The sequence below is a fragment of the Anolis carolinensis genome, chromosome 2 (genome assembly GCF_035594765.1).
Source record: "Anolis carolinensis isolate JA03-04 chromosome 2, rAnoCar3.1.pri, whole genome shotgun sequence".
In the NCBI taxonomy this organism is placed as follows: domain Eukaryota; kingdom Metazoa; phylum Chordata; class Lepidosauria; order Squamata; family Dactyloidae; genus Anolis; species Anolis carolinensis.
The window spans coordinates 190,455,712-190,478,667 of record NC_085842.1 but is presented as its reverse complement, the minus strand read 5'-3'; the positions used below and the strand labels follow the sequence as shown (position 1 = coordinate 190,478,667).

Below are 22,956 nucleotides of genomic sequence, written 5' to 3'. Positions count from 1 at the left end.
TTTGAGTCCATTGCTCTGTGTCCTTGTATCTGGGGCAGCAGAAAACAAGATCACCCCCATATGTCACTTTTCAGCTTGATGGGCTACATGCTTATTCAGAAGTCTAAGGCTCTTTTATTTGATGAGGGTTACTCTTAAGAAAGCATAATAAGAACTGTTTTACTTGTTGCAGTGAGGCCTACATTGTAATGTTTCTTTTTAATGTTGGTCATCACACTGAGTGCCTTGGTACAGAGAGGGAATCTGTAAATGGTGTATATGTACAAATAATAAGACTCCAGAAACAATAGCTGCTATTTTATTTTTAATTATGTTGGCCTTTTAATTTTTTAAAAAGATGACAGGAAAAAAATGTTGAAAGACGAAAAAGATAATGTAGATACAAAACTACTTGGCCTAAAGAGACTCAACAATATGTTTAACAAACAGATTGGCGGATTCTCAAGTCAGTGAGGCCATTTCACATGGTCTCCTTCATGTATTCATTCAATGAACACAGAGGTGCTTCACCGTGCTTGTAACACACATGCATGTACACATTTGTGCATGAGAGTATGACAGGATATGCACATGTACATGTACAATTACTCTCCCAGACATACACACAGACATATTATTCTTGACTGAAGTCCTTAGAATGGAATGAATGAAGAGCATTATGACCTAAGTTTCCACCTTACTTATGGTCAGGTTTAGTTGGGTCTGCCATTTTCTCACAGATGCTAAACCGGTATCCTAAACAATCAGAAGCAATTAGATTCCCACCCTGAATAGATGCACAGATGGGATAATTGCTGGATCCAGCATCAGGAATGTTAAACCTACAAGAGAATACAATTATTTGTATAGACAGCATTAGAATTTCAGGTCCATGTTGACACAGATTGTATTTTCATGTTCATCTAACCCTTCCTCTTGAGCTGAGGCAAGATTCTACATTATTATCAATAACTTCCCTCAATTGTTATTTTACATGTTTTGGAGTACAAAGCTCATTCCCACTCAGTACATTGTTGGAGATAATGGGAATTGTGATCCAAAATACATGGAGTAATTTTCATGGATAAGATGATCTACAGATTTTGAAATCAAGGACAGTCCTAAGGATGCTAAATGTGTTATGGAAAGAAGGAAGATCTGTCTACAGGGTTAACATTAATGTGCCTCATAATAGATGGGAGCTATATGTGAATATTTTACTTTTACAAAAATACTCTTAAAAAAAAGCAGAAGATCACTGTTACAAGATATAAGGATGATAAGCATGTTGTGTATGTGTGTATGGTATACCATTGAGGATTTCTGGGGTGGTGGAATGGCGACGGGACAGACGCTTTGAGCTCTCTCTCAAGTGTCAGCCCCACAGACTGAACATGAGAGCTATAAGCTTCCCTCCTCAGGTGAATCGAAGCCAGAGGAGCAGCCAAATCCATAGGGAGTTAACCCGATGGTCCAAGAGTCACTTTCCCCTCAAGGAAAGTGGCCAAAGGACCTGGATGTGACTCACGTTGGATGAGCTGATCACCGAAGGAGTGAGCCAGGAATCCGGCAGGACCCCTGGACAACTGTCAATCTTGCACATTTTAAACTTAAGTTTATCCGATTCTTTTTATTACCTTCCTTGGCAGTTATAAAGTAATAGCTAATAGCATCCTAGTGAGCCAGAAAACTGAATTAAATACACAGACAACCTCGCAGATGCTGTAGGGGGGAGGTGGAAGCTGGTTTTTATTGTATATGCATTTTAGTGCATACCGGAAGTATCAAAACATTTGAAAAACACATTTAACATATACAACATCCAACCCAAATAAACATTTAAAATAAACAAGCTGTTAACAACAAGGGGTCAAGATCCTGAACCAGATAAATATCTGCATCACCCCTACAATTTACACAAATCGACTCGAAATATGCAGTTCTCAGCTGAGTTGTTTAAAATAGAAAAATAGCACTTTTGTATGTTATTTTTGCATTCTGATCAGCCTATAAAATGTAGTTTTAATATAAGGATCCCAGTGTGTCTTTTGTGTAATGTATGGCCCAAGGTATTTGTAAAGAAGTATGAATTTTAGTTTACAGATGCCATGTTTAATTATGTGGTTATGTTTTAAAAAGGGTATGTATTATTGTTATTGCATGAAGGGAATAGCCACCTCAGCACTCAGAGGCTGGTTGCCATGGAGAAGGGGGCGGAGCCAACTGGGTTAGCTGAAGAGAGAGTAGAATTTGGAGGGAAAGTCAGTGTGTGGTCAGAGAACCCACAGGAAAGGTTGATTTTAGTCTGGGCTCTGTTGAAGCTCAGGGAAGGCTGATCCTAAGTTAGGGGATCAGGGATAAAATAAGTTTGGTGACTTATATTAAGGTAGTCTGTAATCGGAGGAATTGCAGTTAAGACTGATCCTTAGTGAAGGGATCAGGGTGGCTCAAATGCTTGATTTTTGAGTCAATTTTAAAATAAGTTTAGTGGCTTATATTAAGGTAGTCTGTTTCCAGATAAGGAACAGATAGGCTGTGATTGAAATTTATAGGGTGACTGCAGTTTAGAGTAGTAAAGAAAGAAGTGACATTTTAAGAAGTTTGAATCACCTCAATATAGCTTTGCAACTGTTAAGGAAAATGCCTCTAAGTGAGAATTGTAACCATTAAGCTTGTGCCTGAATAAACGTGTTATTGTTCTCTCAAACATCTCAGTCTCTGTCATATATACACATTAAGAATAAATGGACTTCCGGGTGGATGGCATGGAGGCAGGACGGGCGCCCTGGTGCTCTCAGGAACACCCAGCTTCCACCTTGATGAAAAGAAGAAAATACAATTTTTTGGCTGACGAGTTGAGAAAAAGAGATATCCGATTCCGGTGGGAGAAGACTGAAGGCCTGATGGTCTCATATAGGGAACAGAAGATATGGATTACATCAGAGGAAAAGGCCAAATCTTTTTATGATAGGCTGATGAAAGACCAAGATGTCGGGCTGTCACCGGAAGAGGAAGAAGAGAAAAAAGAAGCGAGCTAGATTTCTCTCACCAACGTCCACAAATAAGAATACACCTCAACCGGACTTGGGAACAAACCATAGTAAATAAAATATATAATAAAAATCTGTTATGCAAATTAAGTGTTGGAGTAACAATGTTAATGGACTGAACTCTCCAAATAAGAGGAGAAAATTATTTAATCAAATTAAAAGAGGGAAATATGATATCGTAGCACTCCAGGAAACGATATTTGTCAAAAACACGTCTCAAATTTAACTCAAAAAAATATTGGGAGAGAATTCTATTCCGCAGCTAATGAAAAAAGAGAGGAGTGGTAGTTTATACTAGTCCGAGATTGGATTCCAAATTGGCCTTTAAGGATCAAGAGGGTCGAATGATAGCGATCAGTATAAACCAGAACAACGCTCTTTTGTAACATTTACGCTCCGAATGGCGCCAAAACATTTTTTGTGAGGGAGTTAAGAGAGAAAATACTGAGCCAACAGTTTGATAATTTGATAATTGTTGGAGATTTCAATGGGGTCTTGGACCCACAGCTGGACAAATCTGGTACTCAGAAAAATAGATTAGGAAACAAAATGAGTCAACTCCCGAAACAATTTGTGAATTTAATGGAAGAATATGATCTAATAGATATTTGGAGAATAACACATAAAAAAGAAAAAGACTTTACCTTTTTTTCAGATAGACACCAATCGTGGTCAAGGATTGATATGGCCTGGGCCTCGAATTCTTTATCAACAAGAGTTTCTAAAATTAAAATATTGCCCAGAACCATTTCTGACCACTGCCCGATAGAATTCAGACTAGACGAGAGGATAAATAACTTTAAATGGAAATTTAATGAGAATATGTTGAAATCTGAAGACGATATTAAAAAAAATAGGGAAATCTTGAAGGAATATTTTCAGCTGAACACGTCCCAGGAGACTTCGATTCAAGTAATATGGGACGTGAGTAAAGCCGTTATGCGAGGACATTTGATACAGCAGAATGCCAGAAAAAACAAACTGAAAAGAGAAAAATACGATAAAATCACCGAACAATTAATTAAATTAGAAGCAGGTTTAAAAGCGAACCCCTCTGATGAGAAACTTAAACGAGATTTGAACTTCTGGGTAACACAGATGGATTACTTAGAAACAGAAAAGATAGCTAAACAAATGAAATTTGTTAAACAATATAACTTTCAGAATGCAAACAAACCAGGACGATGGCTTTCCAGGAAAGTTAGGGGAAAAAAACAAGCGCAGTTTATTACAGAAATTGTATCCGAGGGGAAAACTTATACAAAGGATCAGGATATATTGAAACAATTCTTTAAATTTTACAAGAAATTATATACCAAGGATACAATAAATAAAGAGAGTATTATGTCATTCTTAAATAGGCAGAACCTTGAAAAAATAACAGAGCAACAGCGCGAGAGACTAAATAAGGAGATCTCGGTAGAGGAAATAAAAAAGGCCATTAGAGTAATGGACTCAAGCAAAGCTCCTGGCCCGGACGGTTTTTCGGCCAGCTATTATAAGATTATGATTGAGGAAGTAACGCCACACCTCCATAAAATTATGAATGGGATACTCCAAGGTCAAAAACCTCCGGATTCATGGCAAAAGACGTCTATAACAATGATAAAGAAAGAAGGGCAAGACCCAAAAGACGTGAGAAACTATAGACCAATTTCGCTTCTTAATGTGGACTATAAAATTTTTGCAAACATACTAGCCGGACGACTCAAAAATTTTCTTAGTGATTGGATAAAGGAAGAGCAGGTAGGTTTCCTCCCCACACGCCAAGTAAGAGATAACGTTAGAACGATTTTAAATGTAATCGAGTATTACGAGAAAAATAACCAAGAAGAATTAGCATTGCTAAGTTTGGATGCGGAAAAAGCGTTCGATAATCTAAATTGGGACTTCCTAAAATTATTATTGAAAGAACTGGACTTTGGATATCAATTTACGAATGCTATAGAGGCCATATACGACCAACAGGAGGCAAAAATAACAATAAATTTGCAAGATTCGGAAACATTTAAAATAGACAAAGGGACCAGACAGGGGTGCCCCTTGTCACCACTGCTTTTTATCATGTCATTGGAAATTCTGCTGAATGAGATTAGACAAGACTCTAGATTGAGAGGTTTAAAAATAAAGAACGAAGAATATAAAATCAGAGCCTATGCCGATGACGTGATTTGTATTATTAGCAATCCATTGGAAAATATAATAAATTGGATTGAAAAAATAGAAGAATATGGCAAATTAGCAGGGCTCAAATTAAATAAAAGAAAATCAATGGTCTTAACTAAAAATATGTCAAAAGAGAAAAAAGAAGAATTATCTAAACTTGCTGGTCTTCAGGTGGTTGATAGAATTCAATACTTAGGTTTAATAATAACAGGTAAAAATTCCCAGTTAATGAAAAATAACTACGAGCAAAAATGGAAGGAAGTCAAAAAGGATTTGGAAAATTGGAAACATCTAAAACTATCTCTACTTGGAAGAATTTCAGTCATTAAAATGAATGTTTTACCTAAACTGATATATCTTTTTCAGGCCCTTCCGATTATAAGGAATTTAAGCATCTTTAATACTTGGCACAAAGACATATCAAAATTTATATGGCAAAATAAAAAACCCAGGATCAAAAGGATAAATTTAATAGACGAAAAAAAAGGGGTGGTTTTGGTCTACCAGACTTACGACTTTATTATGAAGCTGCGGGTCTATGTTGGATTAAAGAATGGACGACTTTAAAAAAACGCAGAATCCTAACCCTGGAGGGATTTGATCTTCGGAAGGGGTGGCACGCTTATACATGGTACGATAAGTCAAAGGTAGAAAGTAATTTCTCTAATCACTTTATCAGAGCCGGCCTGATAAAAATATGGAATAGATATAAATTGAAATTTTATACGAAAACCCCTCTATGGGTTTCACCATTGGAAGCCTTCCAAAGGAGAGAATTAGGTTGGCGAACGTGGCCTACTTACGAGGACTTACTAATTAAACAAAAAGGGAAATTTGAATTAAAAGAGGAAAAAGATATTAAACTATTATTTCCGAAATGTTCTTGGTTTCATTATAGACAGGCATATGATCTCTTTAGGCTAGATAAGGAAATGGGCTTCGCAGAAAGAAATGGCTTTTGGGACAATATAATGAAGATTGAGCATAAATTAATTACGAAGCTATATAAAAAATTATTAGAGTGGGGCACGGAAACGGAGCAGATAAAGGAGTGCATGGTAAAATGGGCCCAAAATGTGGGCCATCCAATTCAATTAAAAAGTTGGGAGAAGGTATGGAATCAGGGCCTCAGGTATACTTACGCGTATGATATGCGCGAGAACTGGTTAAAGATGCAATACAGATGGTATACAACCCCCTATAAAATCTCAAAATGCTATAAAAACTCCTCAGATAAATGTTGGAAGTGTGAGCACCAAACAGGCACGTTTTTTCATTTATGGTGGACGTGTCCGAGAGCCCAACATTTTTGGAAAGAGGTAAATGAAGCAATACAATCTATACTGAAGATAAAGATTAGAAGAGAACCTGAATATTTTTTACTCGGAATGTTAGATATAGAATATGACAAAGATAAAGAGATCCTGTTTAACTATCTGGTTATTGCGGCGAGAATAACTTATGCTAGGAGATGGAGACAAAAAGAGACTCCAAACAAGGAGGAATGGTTGATTAAAGTCTTGGATGTGATGAACATGGATAGGCTTACCTACTGGTTATCTTCAAGTCAAGGCTTGCCTAAGAAAGAAACCAACTGGGACCTGGTAAAGGGCTATTTAAAACAAATAAAATTTAACCCTATCTGCTGAATAAATTCAATCTTAGAATCGGATAAGGACAAAGGGGATGTGGTTTTGATTGACCATCAGAATTTTTTTTTTTTTAGAACCAGTCAAAGGAAGATGGAAGTCAACCTTTTTTTTTTCTTATTTCTTCTCTACTCTCTTTTCCTACTTTCTAACAAAAATAAATGTTCTCCCACTTTCGATGGAAAACACTATTTTTCTATCAAGATGTATATATTGATGTTTCTTTTTTTTTCTCTTTTTTCTGTCATTTTTCTATATATAAAACCTTGAATAAAGATCATATATATAAAAAAAAGAATAAACAAGAAGAAAGAAAAACAAAATTTAAAAGTCTCCTCTCTAAGTAGCTAGTGGCTACGTATTCCTATAGTGGTGGCAAGAATTGATGATCCCCTTGACATTTGGTGGCAGCATTATAAAGACATTGACATTTGGTGGCAGCATTATAAACATCTTTACCTCTGGTGGCAGCGTAAATAAACATCTTTAAATTTGGTGGCAGAGGTGGGATAAAAATGTTTTCCCCCCTGTCTGAAAGAACCTCAGTCATTCTTAGTTCTTTACAAATTGGTGGCAGCAGTGGGATTCAAAAGGATTCCCCCCTGCCTTAGTTCTTTACAGTATTGGTTTCTCTCTTTCTTATACAAGTTACAACTAAACAGTACATGTGTAGTATCTTCTACCTCTGACGCTCCACATGTGTTTTAGTATGTTTTAACTTGTGTGTTTTATGTTTTATTGTTTATATTGTGTGTTTATATGTAATAAACCACTTTAGGTCCAGCAGAAGAGAAAAGCAAGATAGAAATACCTTAAACAAACAAATAAATAAATAATATTTAAAGGTTAAAAATCTGTTCAAATTCATAGACAATGCAGCCTGAAAATGGCATGACCCTCTAAATCTTGGACAGCAGTTCTCAGCATCTTTATCCTCCAGTGTTTATTTTGAGGAATACTGCGAGTTGTCTAAGGTGAAAATCTGGTGACACTTGTGTTTATCATATAAAATTATACTATGTTCATAGAGAAAATATCTGACAGACATATAGTAACATTATAATAACTTAGGCCAAAATCCTCTTGGAAATTTGTATTTTTGGGAATTAGAATTGCACAATTGCAAAACACTCATGTCCTATATAAGGCTGGTCTTGAAAGCCAGTAAAGCACTTGCTGTGTGTTGATGCTCAAATACACATCACATCAGCCCTGTATTGAGCACCAGTACACATTGGATGCTGTCCCATTACACAATCTTCACAATTCAGTGAAAGGGCATTTAAGTGCCTCTGTTACATAGGTATAGGCAATATAAGATTTCAGCAAAATGCTTATTTCTGTGGGTGATCTCTTCTAATATTTAAAATAAGGGAAGGGGAAAATCCCAATAGCTATATGCAAATAAAACTTGGAGAGTATATGGACTTTATATGCTTTTGTTTGTTGTTTGTTTGTTTGTTTTCTTTAGCTCTGTTTCTCTTTCTTTAGCTCTTGGGTCATCTTGGGTATTCTATAGCATTTTACTCCATGTGGAAAAACAACTAATAAAGATTTTTTTTAAAAAAAAAAAGAAAACGTATGGACTTGAGATCATCATATATCTTTTCACCATGGGTTAAGCTGACTTGGGATGATAGGAACACCTGGTGTGCCACAAATTGCCCATACTAGCTATAGATCCTAGAAGCATCAAAACCATAGTAAAATACCAGATCAGCTTTGTTAAAAATTTGTCTCATCATTCTGAATTACCCTTTTCAAGCACAAAGAACTTACAAGTCAGTGATAAAGGTGCTGTTGTCATCCCATAACCAAGGTCCTCCAGCTCTGCTGCGGAATAAACCAATCCAGTAAGAATTATAGGACTGTGCTGATTCAAGAATAAACTCCTGGATGGAAATGCAAGAATACCGCAAGTCACATTCCACTTTTTGGGAAATCAGGGGAGGAATATATGATTAGCAAATAGACAAATACAAACAGCATCACTTTTTCTTATAAAAAACAACACCAGTTCATTTAGTTTTGTGTCACCATAAACATGCCTTGCACTATTACGCTGTTGAATATTTAATATAATCAGGTGGTAAAAATGCCAATTAATTCAATTTCAATTCTAGGTTATAGAAAAATCAAAAGGGTGTTTGTGTGAGTGCTTTTCCAAGGTATTGTAAACTAATCACTAGCATGATCAGTGTCTCCCAAATATCTTAGAAAGACTGTACAAGTCATGTTTACCTGTCTGAGCATACAAAGCGCCCGCCGCCCAAGTTATTCCCATCTGTGAACTCTAAGAGATGTGGGTCAGAAATTTGTATAATCAGAAGTCTTTCACATGATATTGTAATGTTATGATTCCACTTTAACTAACATGGCATCATCCCATGGAATCCTGGAATTTGTAATGGAGAGGAGCATTTATAATCTTACAAATCCTTCACTTCTTAGGATTCAACCATAGCAGGAGAAATGGAATCATAGTGCTATAATTGTATAGTTAGAAAGGATTCCAAAGCAGCTTTTGTGGAAATGGGGCAAAAACCTAGTTTTTTCTTCTTCTTTAACTCCTCTCTCTCAATATTCAGTCCATTAGAAAATAATTTCATTACACCTCATATAGCAATGAAAGACTAGCATGCTATTAGACATAACTGTCATGATTGTAAATGCCCTCAAACCTCACCTTGAAATCCAGGCAGCCACATGGAGGGATGGAATTCTACCGCACTGGCAATTCAGGTGCTGAAGAATGATATGCCCAACCTCCTTCCACCAGTGAACCATGGTACAATGAAGAATTATGGAAGGACCCTACAGGACACCTGCTTTTGTTCATTGCACCATTGCACCATTGCTCATTGGTAAGAGACATCCAGTACATCACTTGGCAACATCACAGAACTCTGTCCCTCAATACAGTTGCCTAGATTTTAAGGTGGGCTTCAGGAGTCAGATCAGTAAACAGGCTATAGCCACAACATCATGGGTATATGTCTGATTTCTGATCTTGGTCTGTATTTCTTTATATAAAAATACATTTCTTCTTCTAGCTGTACTTTAGGCAATCCATTACACTTGTGTCATCTTTTGCCCTAGTTCCTGTAACCTATTTTCCAATCTCTGCTCCCCTCTCTTGAATAGGTGTCTGCTGCCAAGATCATCCATCTCCCACCATCTTCTGTCATTCTTAACACTCTATATTAGATTCTAACTTGAGATCTTTCTTATCTTTGAAAGCATTGCTTCCTATTATATCTCTATCCTTCAGGACTTCAGAAACTTATTTTTGACTAGAAATCCAAGAATCACTGAGCCAGTGTAGCCGTCAGATGTTGGTACTTGCAAACTTTTCCTAGCTTGATCCCATTCCCAACTTACCTAGGCCCATGAAATTTTTCTTCCAGCTGTACTGAGGAGAGTTGGATTTTATAAGTGCGAATGTTATAAGAATAAAGTTTTGAGAAAAGGTAAAAGAGAGGGGAAGAGGAAGTGAAAGAGTGAAAAGGATAGTGTTGCTATCACAGTGGGAAATTAGAAGTGTGTGAAAGGTGAAGAAAGATCAGGATGACACTGAGAAGAGAGATGAGAGGGGAAAGCACAGGAAAATGCAGGCTTATCCAATTGTTTTGGATAACAGGATTGTTTTGAAACAGAGAACCAAGAAGCTCTGGAGAAGGACAGAAGGCAAAGTGAAGGACAGAACTAAAAGGGAGAAGTGCAGACAGGAAAGAGGGAGAGGGTTGATTACATGTGTATGCAAGTTTACTTTAATCAGCTATAAAGCCCATGATGCAGAATAGCCAAATGTGGCATTTTTGTTCTTCCTGCATATCCAATAGTATATTTAACTAACTATTGTATTTTAGATCTCCTCATTTCTAGTGTCTGATTGGAATATAGATACTAGAGATTTTTGGGGCACTGAGCCTCAACACTATTGACAATGGCCATTTCAACATCTGCTTCCTGAAATGATGCTATCATTTATTCTTGATGGCCCTTCAGATTACAATTATATTTCTCCTCAAATTTACACTTCCTATGAAACCTTTTTGCTGGTTGGCAAACAAATCGCAAGCATATACAAATAGTGCTCAGGGTGGCAAACTAGATGTGACAGCTGGGCTTTCCAACCATTTGAGTTTGGATACCTTTAATTTATGTATCCTGGTCTTCTTAACTGTAGTGTAATTAAACAAATATGTGTACAAATTCTGAAACAGGATCTTTACCAGTTCTTCCTTACTCTCTATTTTAAGAAATCTGGAGTTAAGAGTAATGCACTGAGATTTGCCTTCTTCCCAGGTGTTCCACTTGGTTGAAAAGAAGTAGCAGTTGTCTCCACGCTGAAGCCACTTTTCTGGGCAAGGGCTGCATTGGCGACCTGTGAAATGTAATGAAACAAAAGACTGTGGCCATTTCTCCAAGCACAGCAACATCAGCAGTCACAACTCTCCTGAAAGTTTCAGAGAAGGGCAGAGACGATCAAAACACATGTACTAGGATAAATTCATTTGGTGGACATTTTGAATGTAGATAAGTTCACCAGCTGATGTACAACTCTCTTGTTCTGGGGTTGTTGTGTGTTTTCCAGGCTGTATAGCCATGTTTCATACAGCCTGGAAAACACATGACAACTCTGTGGTTCCGGCCATGAAAGCCTTCAACAACTTTCTCATTCTGATTTCATTTTCTGGAATACAGTGATGCTCACACTGGGTGTGCAGCACATCCAAACCCTAAACTCCATTGTTGATTACCTCTGTGGCTTGACAGTTGTTGGACAGTCTCTGAAAGGTTTAGATTCTGGGCTTGGAGAACATTCAGCTCTGTGAGAAGATTTTCAAACATCTCTTTCTGCAAGGTCAGGTTCTCATTCTGACTGCTCACTCTCTGTGATGCCTGCATAACTTCAAAAATCATATCAAAGTTACAATGAGCTTCCCCATAAAAGCAGCAACAACAATATCAAATTCTTGAGCCCTACATGGTCACAAAGGCAATCTTCATGCCTGAGTGAGCAGCACAATGTAGCAACATAAAAGCACTTCATCTCATCCGCATCTCATTGTTCTGAAGCTACCCCTCCCAGGAAAACACAAACAAACTCTGCTTGACTATCCACCTTCTCTTCCACCTCCTGACAAATTGGAAGGGAGGGTGGAGAAGAAGAAAAGAGAAAGATAGTTGTGAAAGGGGGGGGGGGATTGAGAGAGAGCATGCAAGGGCATGAAGGAGATAGAGATGTGTTTCAAGGAGACAAATAAAGTGGCAATGCCTAAGAAAGACAACATTCAGAGCATCAAGAAGACAGGGTAATTGCTCCTGGGTGACGGGTTCAAAGTGGTGGGGAAATGCAGAGCCCTATCCACACGGACACTATATTGTGGCCTGAAGATGGCTCAAGGATAAGGTGTTCTGATAATGGGCCCTACAACTCGGATTCACCATGAAATAGCATGATACAAAGATTCACCAGAAATCCCAATCCAGCTGAAAGATTCAGTGAATTCCTCCTGTGTCTGACCAAGACACAGGAAGAAACGAATGCAAAAGATGAAGCTCTATGGTGGGACTATAGTCTTTTGCAGCGGGTTTCTAGCCTAGATATAATATTTGGTACAGTAGAATCCCGCTTATCCGACTTCCGCTTATCCGACACTTCGTATTATCCGATGCCTGTGGCTGCCCTCCCTCATTCGCTCACCCCCTCCCAGGCCAGCACAGCAAAGGTGGCAGGAGCGGCTACCTTTGCCATTTCCCTTGCTCACTTGCTCACACACCAGGCGGGGTCCTGGGTCTGCTGCCACTGCTGCTGTTGCTGCTGGTCCTGGCTTGTTGAGTGAGTGAGTGAGTGAGTGAGCGAGCGAGTAAGGGAGGAAGGGAGGGCCTTTGTCACCTGTGCTCGCTCACTCACTCACTCACCAGGCTGGGTCCTGGTTCTGTCCTTGCTGCCAGGACCCGGCCCGGTGAGTGAGCCAGCGAGGGAGGGAGGGCGGGCGGGCAGCAAAGGAGTAGCAGTGACAGAAGCTTCCTCCTCCTCTCCCTCGATAGCCAGCCTGCCGAGGAAGAGGAGGATTGTCATGAACAGCGACGGAAGCAGCCTCCAAGCCTTGCTTGGGGGTTGCACTGCCCCCATAGCGTGTCCTCGTCCTCCTCTCCCTTGATAGCCAGCCTGCCGAGGGAGAGGAGGAGGAGGATCACCAGGAACAGCAACAGGGGCAGCCTCCAAGCCTCTTCCTCCTCCTCCTCTCCCTCAATAGCCAGCCTGCTGAGGGAGAGGAAGAGGAGGAGCCTCTTCCCCTGCAACAGAGGAAGAGGCTCCTTCTTTTGCCATCCTATTATCCAACAATTTTGCTTATCCAACATTCTTCCTGCCAGTTTATGTCGAATAACCGAGACTATTGTATATGCATTTTCATATAAAATGTGGTTTGTGTACATACTGAACATGATCATGTAAAACCAATAGGAAGCCATGTGATCATTTTGGTCACTTCCTTAGTTGCTTCTGCTGCTTACCCATGAATCCCAGAGTTCCAGCTGTTCCAAGCAGAACCAAGCAGAAGATCCCAAGAGAGATTGCTACTGACCGCCAATGAGATTTCACTGAGGAAAATGATAGATTAAAGCAAGAAAATGCCATATATAAATAGAAATATCTGCATAGCATTTTGGATCTCTTTCTTTGTTGATTTCAGTGATGAAGGTGTATTGGGAAAATATAATACTTGTATTGGAAACTATGTCTTGAATGTAATCATGTTAAGAAATAGAAATAGGAAAAATGTAATCACAAGCAGAATTGTGTGCCTATAGCCCAAAAATACACTGCTCAGCAAATAATTGTCTCCCCAGAAGCAAGACCAAAGTTCACCCTGAGTACCAGGGACATATGTTAAGTGTCAACAAGAGTAGATAAACTAATGGACAAAAGACAAATTAAGGCTTTTTGGGATGTCAAGATAAGACCTGGCGCCCTGGAGAAGTGCTAATGACTCTCTGACAGCTAGGATAGGAGGAAATTCCTTAATTAATGGATCCTGAGAGCTTAGATGGGAATTCCAGAGATAACGCCTAATGGAGGGTCAGAGGTCTTGAAGTAGTCTATATTTTAGGAAAATGCAAAGGTAGCTTTTTAGTTAAGTGCCAAGTAAGACTTTTTTTGACACTAATTGGTGATACCTATGTGACGTAGATAGAGGTAGGCCAAAATAGTATATAAGGATCTGTGTTTTTTTGTCTGACACCTTCGCTTTCCTGATTACAGGGGAAGGTCTTTTTCTTATTGCTATATTCTCTCTGGCCACTGAGAATAAACGTCTTTTTTCTACAGCCACCGGAACTCCCTTTGTCTCATTTCCTCAAACCTTTGTCTGCCATTTCATCAGGACAAGGAAGACAAATGTTGTTATATTTATTTATTTGTTGTTCTTATATTTATCTGTACCTCATTTTTTCTCAGAATAGAAACACAAAATGGCTCAGAACTTCAGTAACTATAGAATCAAAAACCTAGCAATTTATTTGTAGGGAATTAAATGTTGTAATTATTTAAAGAACTCAGTGAAGAATAACATTAAAATAAATAATTTGAAATCTGTTGAAAACTTTTCACAACAGCATGTACCATAGCCTGTATAAAAAGCTGTCTTCTTTAAAAGCCTGTCAGAATCAAAAGATTTTAGCCTGCCACTGGATAGACAAAAGAGGGGGGACCATTCTGGCTTCTCTGGGAAGTGAGTTCCAGAAGGCCTTTTCTTGCATCTCCACCAATCACACTTGCAATTGTGGTGGGACTAAGAGAAAGGCTTCTCTTGATGAACACAGGCTCCTGACCAGGTTGTACAGGGAGATACAGTTTGATACATAGCCTGGACTATTGCCATATAGGGATGGTAAAACATCAAACATCCAGGCATTCCCTGGGCAATGTCCTTGCAGACCACCAAGTCTCTCACATCAGAAGTGACTTGCAGTTTCTCGAGTTGCTCCTGACATTAAAAAAAGCACGTTGTGTGATCCTGTAGACAGCCCCAGTTAACAATCTGGCTGCAACTCTTTAGACAAGCTGATCACTCTTGAAAGGCAGCTCCAAATAGAGCATCTTACAGTAATACAAATGGATTTTAGCTATTGCATGTACCATCATGGCCAAAATCAGCATCTCAAAGAATGGATGCAGTTGGCACACACGTTTTAAATGTGCAAAAGCACTTGTGACCATCACAAAAACCTGGGTCTCCAGGTTCAATTGTGATTCTAATTGTGACTCTCCCAAACTGAGAGTTTCAGGGTGTATAACCCCATCTAACCTTATAATCTGATCTGCCTTTTAGTTGATCAGGGGCAACTCTGTCTTGTTTAGATCAAGTTTCAATTTCTTTTCCCTCATCCAGTACATTACTCATGACAGGTACTGATTTAGGACCAAGGCAGCTTCCTTGGCTTGGGGTGAAAATGACTTGGGTGTCTTGTTGAAGACTTTCATGGCCGGGATCACAGGGTTGTTGTATGTTTTCCGGGCTGTATGGCCATGTTCCAGAAGTATTCTCTCTTGATGTTTCACCCACATTTGAAGAGTTCCAAGGGCAGCTAATGACTCTGAACAAAGGATGCCCCCAGGCAGAAATAGCCAGGAGATGAACCTTTCCAATGCTAATTAAGGCGATTAACTGTCCCCTCACCCCTCCTCCCCAACCCACATCCCGCCCCTCAGTATCTTTCCCTTGGACAACCCCTCCCCAACCTTCCCATAGGGCCACCAATGTAACTCACAAAAAAGTTTCAATAAAAATAAAATTAAAAAAAAAAAGGCGATTAACTGCAACATTCACACTGGTTTTCCAACTGACAAAGAGTTCTTCTCACACCCTGGACTTTCCATAGAAATATATAAACCTTCCTTGCTTAGTTTCTCCATACCTCACAACCTCTGAGGATGCCTGCCATAGATGTGGGCGAAACGTCAGGAGAGAATACTTCTGGAACATGGCCATACAGCCCAGAAAACATACAACAACCTGACTTGGGTGTCATCTGCATTGTGATGGCTCTGCAAGTCAAAACTTTGAATGAACTCTTCCAACAATAACATAAACAACTAATGGCGATTTGGTATCAGAAAAATGCTGATTTAGACCTTAAATGTCACATTGGACAAGATCATCCTATGGAGAAACCAAAGGCTCTTAAATATAATAGGAATAAAGAGATACAGAAATTGTTGATCAATCTTTTAAAAAACAACAACAACAAAAAAAAAACACAACAATTGATCAACTACTTCTTTGGGCTGGTCAAAGCAAATGTAAGTCATGAGATGTTTCCCTTTTTAAAACTCTTTTTAAAAAGTCTCGAATAAGCTAAAAAACAAAACAAAAAAAAAACTATGACCGGTTAGTGATATGGACTGGATAAAATGAGTGTGCCTTACTTTTTCCATCATAGCTATTCAGTACATATCCCTATTGCTTTTTAAAATTAAAAGGAAACCCTCCCACTGAATTGGACATGATTCTTCAGCTTTAAAAGTTTCAATTTTATACTGGATGGGACGGTGAAGAAATATATAATATTAGCTAATGAAGCAAAAGTGAAGGGCAGAGGGAAAAGGAAATATGTTTGTGTGTGTGAAAGAGAGAGATTCTAAAAAAATATCTTGTGACAGAAATAAGATTTTATTTTACTAACAAATAAAATGATGAACATTTGACAAAGCTTATTGTCTCTATTTTCAGACTCTGTCTTTGTTGTCTCAAGATACATCCTCCCTGCAACAAGACTGTTTGGTCTTTTAAAAAGCCAATTTTAAAAAAAAAAAAAATCTGCAAGGCCCATTGATAAGATTCATCTAAGGAGAGAAACAAAACATTGATTAGATTCCATGCTATTAAAGATCTGTAATGAATAAATTTTTCAAATAGTTTAGAGATGCAGTTAAAAGGAAGAGATCCATATTAAAAGGAAATACAGTAATATTCTGAAATAATTCTTACTTTTCTCATGCTGCTTGATGATTGTCACTTATAACGAGTGGTCTCCCACATTCAAAGATAATTTTATTACCATATATACTCGAAGATAAACTTGGGTTTTTCAGCCCTTATTTATGAGCTGAAAAAGCCTCCCCCAGCTTATATTCAGGTCAAGGTCAAGCCAGCAGCGGAGCCTGGAGGCCACAGTATGTTTTCTTTTCCAAAACCTCCCTCCTCTGCTTCTCCTCCCAGGCTGGTTATCTTATTTTTTGAGAGAGAGATAGAGAAGAAGCGAATGTTTTCAAAAGCGAAAGGAGAGTGTGAGAGAAACCTTTGCAAGTCAGACTGTATGGGTAGAAGGGGAAGAAAAAAAGATATTCTTGCAAATTTGCACAATTCATTACTATTATTATTATTATTATTATTATTATTATTATTATTATTATTATTATTATTACTACTACTACTACTACTATTATTGCAAGAACATTTGAGTCCAAAGGGAGGGAAGGAGGGAAAAGAGAGCAACAGAAGGTGTGTATTTCTTTTTATTTCTAAGGAAACAAAAATGAGGTGGGTTTTTTTGGGAGGGGGAGAGAAGTTTTAAAAAGCCTTTTCTGGCTACTTTTAGAGTTTGAAAAAGGGAGAAAGAAAAGAGGTGGGAAAGGGCAGGAGAAAAGAGGACAAAGTTGTTTTTAGGGGGGCTTTGCTTGCATTTCTTGGGTAAATGCATGCCCCAAAGCTTCTAAGTTTTATATATGAATTTTATATGAATTTTACCCTCACATGTTTGCAAGTGCAGAGGGAAAATGCGTGTGCGCGCGCGCGCACTCTCTCTCTCTCACACACATGTCTAGATAGATATAAACATTGATGAACAGGGTTTGCAAATATTGCAGGAGGAAAATGCACATAGAGAGAGGATTTGCAAAGGTTTCAGGGGGAAATACACATGTGAAATTAGTATACATAATGATAGATCTATATCTAGCTCTGCATTGTTTATGTAGGCATTATATGTTTGCATGTTATGTTGGAAGCTGGCCTGAGTCCCCAGGGGGAGATACATAGGGCAGGGTACAAATGAAGCTGTTGTTGTTGTTGATGATTATTATTATAAAGTTATTGTTGCTTTTCCACTTATAGAGTTAGTTTACTGTTTTTCTTTGAAATACAGTAAATATTCAAAACATTTAACCCACTGATGCCTCAATTAATGTAATTTTATTGGTATCTAATTTTATTTTTGAAATTTACCAGTAGCTGCTGCATTTCCCACCCTCGGCTTATACACGAGTCAATAAGTTTTCCCAGATTTTTTGTGGTAAAATTAGGTGCCTCGGCTTATATTCGGGTCGGCTTATACTCGAGTATATACGGTACTCTGTTTTCAGAATCTGTCTGTTCTTGTTATGTCAAGACTTCCCATACCTCAGATCAGCTCAGATCAGCTGGGGTCCTGCTCTCAGTCCCGCTGCCTTTGCAGATGCGACATGGGGACGAGAGACAGGGCCTTCTCGGTGGTGGCCCCTCAACTGTGGAACTCCCTCCCTAGTGAGATTAGATCGGCCTCCTCCCTACTGTTGTTTAGAAAGCAACTAAAAACTTGGTTATGTAAACATAACCAAGATACGTGATATATTGTTTTTACTGTATGTGAGTCATTGACTTTTGCCCGTTATTTGATGTGAACCGCTTTGAGTCCTACCAGGGGTGAGAAAAGTATATAAATGCAATAAATAAATAAATAAATAACAAGATACATCCTCCATGCAAGAAGACTGATTGGTCTTTAATAAAGCCTTTTAAAAAATCCTTCGAGGGGCATTGATAAGACTCATCTAAGGAGAAAACCAAGACATTGATAAGGTTCCATGCTATTAAAGATCTGTAATGAAAGATCTGTGGTGAAGTGCGTTAAAGCACTGAGCTGGAGACCGAAAAGTCCCAGGTTCAAACCCTGGGAGCGGCGGGAGCGGCCGCTGTTAGCTCCAGCTCCTGCCAACCTAGCAGTTCGAAAACACGCCAATGTGAGTAGATCAATAGGTACCGCTCCGGCGGGAAGGTAACGGCACTTCATGCAGTCATGCCGGCCACATGACCTTGGAGGTGTCTATGGACAACGCCGGCTCTTCGGCTTAGAAATGGAGATGAGCGCCAACCTCCAGAGTCAGACATGACTGGACTTAACGTCAGGGGAAAACCTTTACCTTTTTTAATGAATGAGGTAATTTTTCAAATTGTTTAGAAATGCAGAATGACCCCCATATCTAAAGAAAATACTGTAATAATCTGAAATAATTCTTAATTCTGCTTGATGATATGATGAGGGGTCTCCCACTCTCAAAAAGAAAATATATAAGTAAGGAAATAAATCTCTCCTTCTCTGCAGTCTGAAGTATCTAGGGATAGTTCCATAATTCTGTTCATTGAAATTTCTCACTAAATCTGGAAGTTCTCAGTTTTTGGGTTAGGTTTCCAAAGCTGAATCAACGCATTATGGAACCTCCATGGATTGGCTTTCCCTCCAGTGCCAAATATGTTCAGTTTGCTGTGTGTGTGTGTGTGTGTGTGTGTGTGTGTGTGTGTGTGTGTGTGTGTATATATATATATATATATTTGGCTACTTCAGTATACACACACACACACACACACACATATATATACATATATACATGGTTGGAGTTACACTTTAAAAATGTACCTGTTCTGACTTACATACAAACGCAACTTAAGAACAAACCTACAGAACCTATCTGGTTTGTAACTTAGAAACTGCCTATACTTAACAATTTTTCACATTACCTTTGTTTTTGGTTTGGTGGAACTCTTCTTTCTTGCTCTGCTGCAGTGTAATGAACTTCAGATCAGCATAAGTGACTTCTTCAGCCATCTCTAGCATGATTTCCCAGGGAACTCACCAGGGATTGAGCCAGACTAGTAGTTTATAGTCATGAGAGTATGATGCATATGTGGAATGTGTGATCTGTTTGAGACACTCATGTTCTCCCAAAGACAGGAAATAAAGAGTGGAAACAAGGACTGTGGGTGTCTCTTATTCTGCAATGTCAGAGAAGAGCTTGAAAAAGTGACTAACATTGCAAGTTTCTCTCCCACTCCCCATACACAGTGTTGTTTACTGGGGGAGGGGCAAGGAACAGGGTTGGGCTCCTGTAGTACTTTAGCTGCTGGAATAAAGAAATATGGTAGATTGGCACATAAGTAAAAATAAGTTGAGATGTTATTAAGTTGAGATGTTATTAATTGACTATGGGCAAAAACATCTGGGATAGCTCTTCTGGCCATAGAGCAAAATACGTTAACACCAAAAATGGACAGAACATCAACAAATGTACAAGACGTATGATGCAAGCCTTCTGAGCTTCACTAGCTTCTTCATCAGGCCCAGGTGTACAAAAATAATACAGGAGAAGAAGAAAATACTAATATTAGAGTCACAGGTTTACATTTATATTGGGTGTCCCGTTATGGCTGTTTCAAGGCATAGAATGTTTGCCTTTGTGTTTTTGTCTATTGGAATCCTCCCTGAGTCTCCTCGGGGACATAGGGTGGATTATAAATATTATTATTATTATTATTATTATTATTATTAGTTCAAGAAGACAGGAGCAGAATTCAAAATGATCTTGACAGACTAGAGAGATGGGCCGAAACTAACAAAATGAAGGGACAAATGCAGAAGGCTAATTTAACTAATTTACAATACCATAAAATTCCCAGCAGCGCGTGGAAGGAATGAGGAAGTAATACTATCAAGTACTCAGTGTCCCAAGTGGACTGTGAAGCAGCAACTCCCCCTGTGGCCACAATTGTCACAGCCCTGCACAGCATCTCTTAGTATAAATAGCCATTCACTATGCTCATTGTCAGTCAGTCCGTAGTCAAAGCCAAAGTAGATTCAAACACCAAACCATGCTGGGATAAACCAATAGGCATAGTCCAGTCCAAAAGTTCTCACCAACACATCCAAAATGTATGTAATCCAAGGTTCAAAGTCAAGGTCCGACATATGAAGTCTTCAGACAGAGCTCCAAGCTGTAGCAAGTTCCAAACAATGCTCACAGCAAAGACCAAATCCAAACTGCCACTCTTTATGCTCCGTAGCACAAGTGCTTTCTCTCATCTGTTGGCTCTTCTCTGTGCTGACCAGGCGGATCTACGCAGCTGAATAGCATGAGTCTTCAGCTGCAGTCTTTCTGGGATACTTAATTCTGCCTCATTGCTCTCCTGATCCTGAGTTAACTCAGGACTCTCACTTGCCTGAGGCACTTGGTCCTGCCCTGCAGGGGTAGTTTCCTCAGAGTCAGGCTGCAACTGTTGTTGCTCCCTGCTTTCCACTGACTCAGATGCTAGGCCTTCATCTTCATCTGTATTGCAGACCCTGACAGGAATCGAGCATATCCTCATGAAACCAGAAGCTGGAAAATGTTAAATTGCCTCTGTGTCTGTCTGTGTGTTGTTTGTCTAAAGGCATTGAATGTTTGCCATATATATGTGCATTGTAATCCACCCTGAGTCCCCTTTGGGTTGAGAAGGACGGAATATAAAAAAAAAATACAAATGCAAGATACTTCACTTCGGCAGAAAAAATGGAAATCAAAGATACAGAATGGGGGACGCCTGGCTTGACAGCAGTGTGTGCGAAAAAGACCTTGGAGTCCTTGTGGACAAAAAGTTAAACATGAGCCAACAATGTGATGCGGCAGCTAAAAAAGCCAATGGGATTCTGGCCTGCATCAATAGGGGTATAGCGTCTAGATCCAGGGAAGTCATGCATCTCCCTCTATTCTGCCTTGGTCAGACCACATCTGGAATGCTGTGTCCAATTTTGGGCACCGCAGTTGAAGGGAGATGTTGACAAGCTGGAAAGCATCCAGTGGAGGGCGACTAAAATGATTAAGGGTCTGGAGAACAAGCCCTATGAGGAGCGGCTTAAAGAGCTGGGCATGTTTAGCCTGCAGAAGAGAAGGCTGAGAGAAGACATGATAGCCATGTACAAATACGTGAAGGGAAGTCATAGGGAGGAGGGAGCAAGCTTGATTTCTGCTGCCCTGCAGACTAGGACACAGAACAATGGCTTCAAACTACAGGAAAGGAGATTCCACCTGAACATCAGGAAGAACTTCCTCACAGTGAGGGCTGTTCGGCAGTGGAACTCTCTCCCCCAGACTGTGGTGGAGGCTCCTTCTTTGGAGGCTTTTAAATAGAGGCTGGATGGCCATCTGTCGGGGGTGCTTTGAATGTGATTTCCTGCTTCTTAGCGGGGGGTTGGACTGGATGGCCCATGAGGTCTCTTCCAACTCTACTGTTCTATGATTCTATGATTCAAGATGTTGTTTTTGCTGTTGTCAGCATGGTATGGAGGGATATTCTAATAGGAAGCAATTTCTCATCTCTTTAGCCTCGAAGGCTACAGGAAACCCTCAAGGCTAGCATCCAGGAAGAAAATCAAATTGCCATTAGCAAGAGAAAAAAAAAGCAACTTCATATGAGATAAAAGCTTCCTCTGGTCCAGTCTGCATGGGTACCTAAATCCAGAGCTAGTTTGAACTGATTTTAAAGAGTTATTACATACTCTGTTCCCTGTCCTTTCCCAAGATTGCACAGACACCTTTGCTGATATCAATAAAGGTGCATGGTGACTGCTATTGGGTGCCTTTTCCTTGCACTAGAAAATCAGAGAAAACATGATAGTGCCACTGGACTTGTTTGAATTAGGCCAACTGTCCACATCAAGTGTGCGTTTGCTCCAGAGTTTTAGGAAGACTCCAGAGGATTACCTGATTTCAGCTGATGCATGGTAAAATCTAGTTAACACATTTTACCCACATAGCTAGGAATCCCTGAATGTCATGTGGACATCCAGGAATATAAATATGCTATCTGACCTGGATAAACTACCCAAATATGGACATATTCTTGCATGTAGAATCATAGAATTATAGAGTTAAAAGAGACAACATGGGTCATCCAAACCAATCCCTTGCCAAGCAGGAAAAGCAGAATCAAAGTAATTTGTAAGTAATTTATAATGTAATTTGAACCCATTGTCCGAGTCCACTTCCACACAGCTGTATAAAAACCACATTGAATTGGATTATATGCCAGTGT

General features: G+C 39.2%; 1 protein-coding gene across 1 annotated transcript; it reads right to left on the bottom strand.

Annotated features, from left to right (window-relative positions):
* Window positions 1-285: 285 nt before the first annotated feature.
* On the bottom strand, window positions 286-20,117 carry LOC107982397 (oxidized low-density lipoprotein receptor 1). The gene is made up of 7 exons (XM_062971378.1): window positions 19,625-20,117; window positions 16,881-16,887; window positions 13,370-13,456; window positions 11,608-11,757; window positions 11,080-11,231; window positions 8,624-8,736; window positions 286-821 (listed from the first exon to the last, which is right to left on the bottom strand). The coding sequence occupies exons 1-7, from the start codon at window positions 19,724-19,726 to the stop codon at window positions 677-679; spliced, it is 756 nt and encodes a 251-aa protein (XP_062827448.1). The 5' UTR covers window positions 19,727-20,117; the 3' UTR covers window positions 286-676.
* Window positions 20,118-22,956: the final 2,839 nt, after the last annotated feature.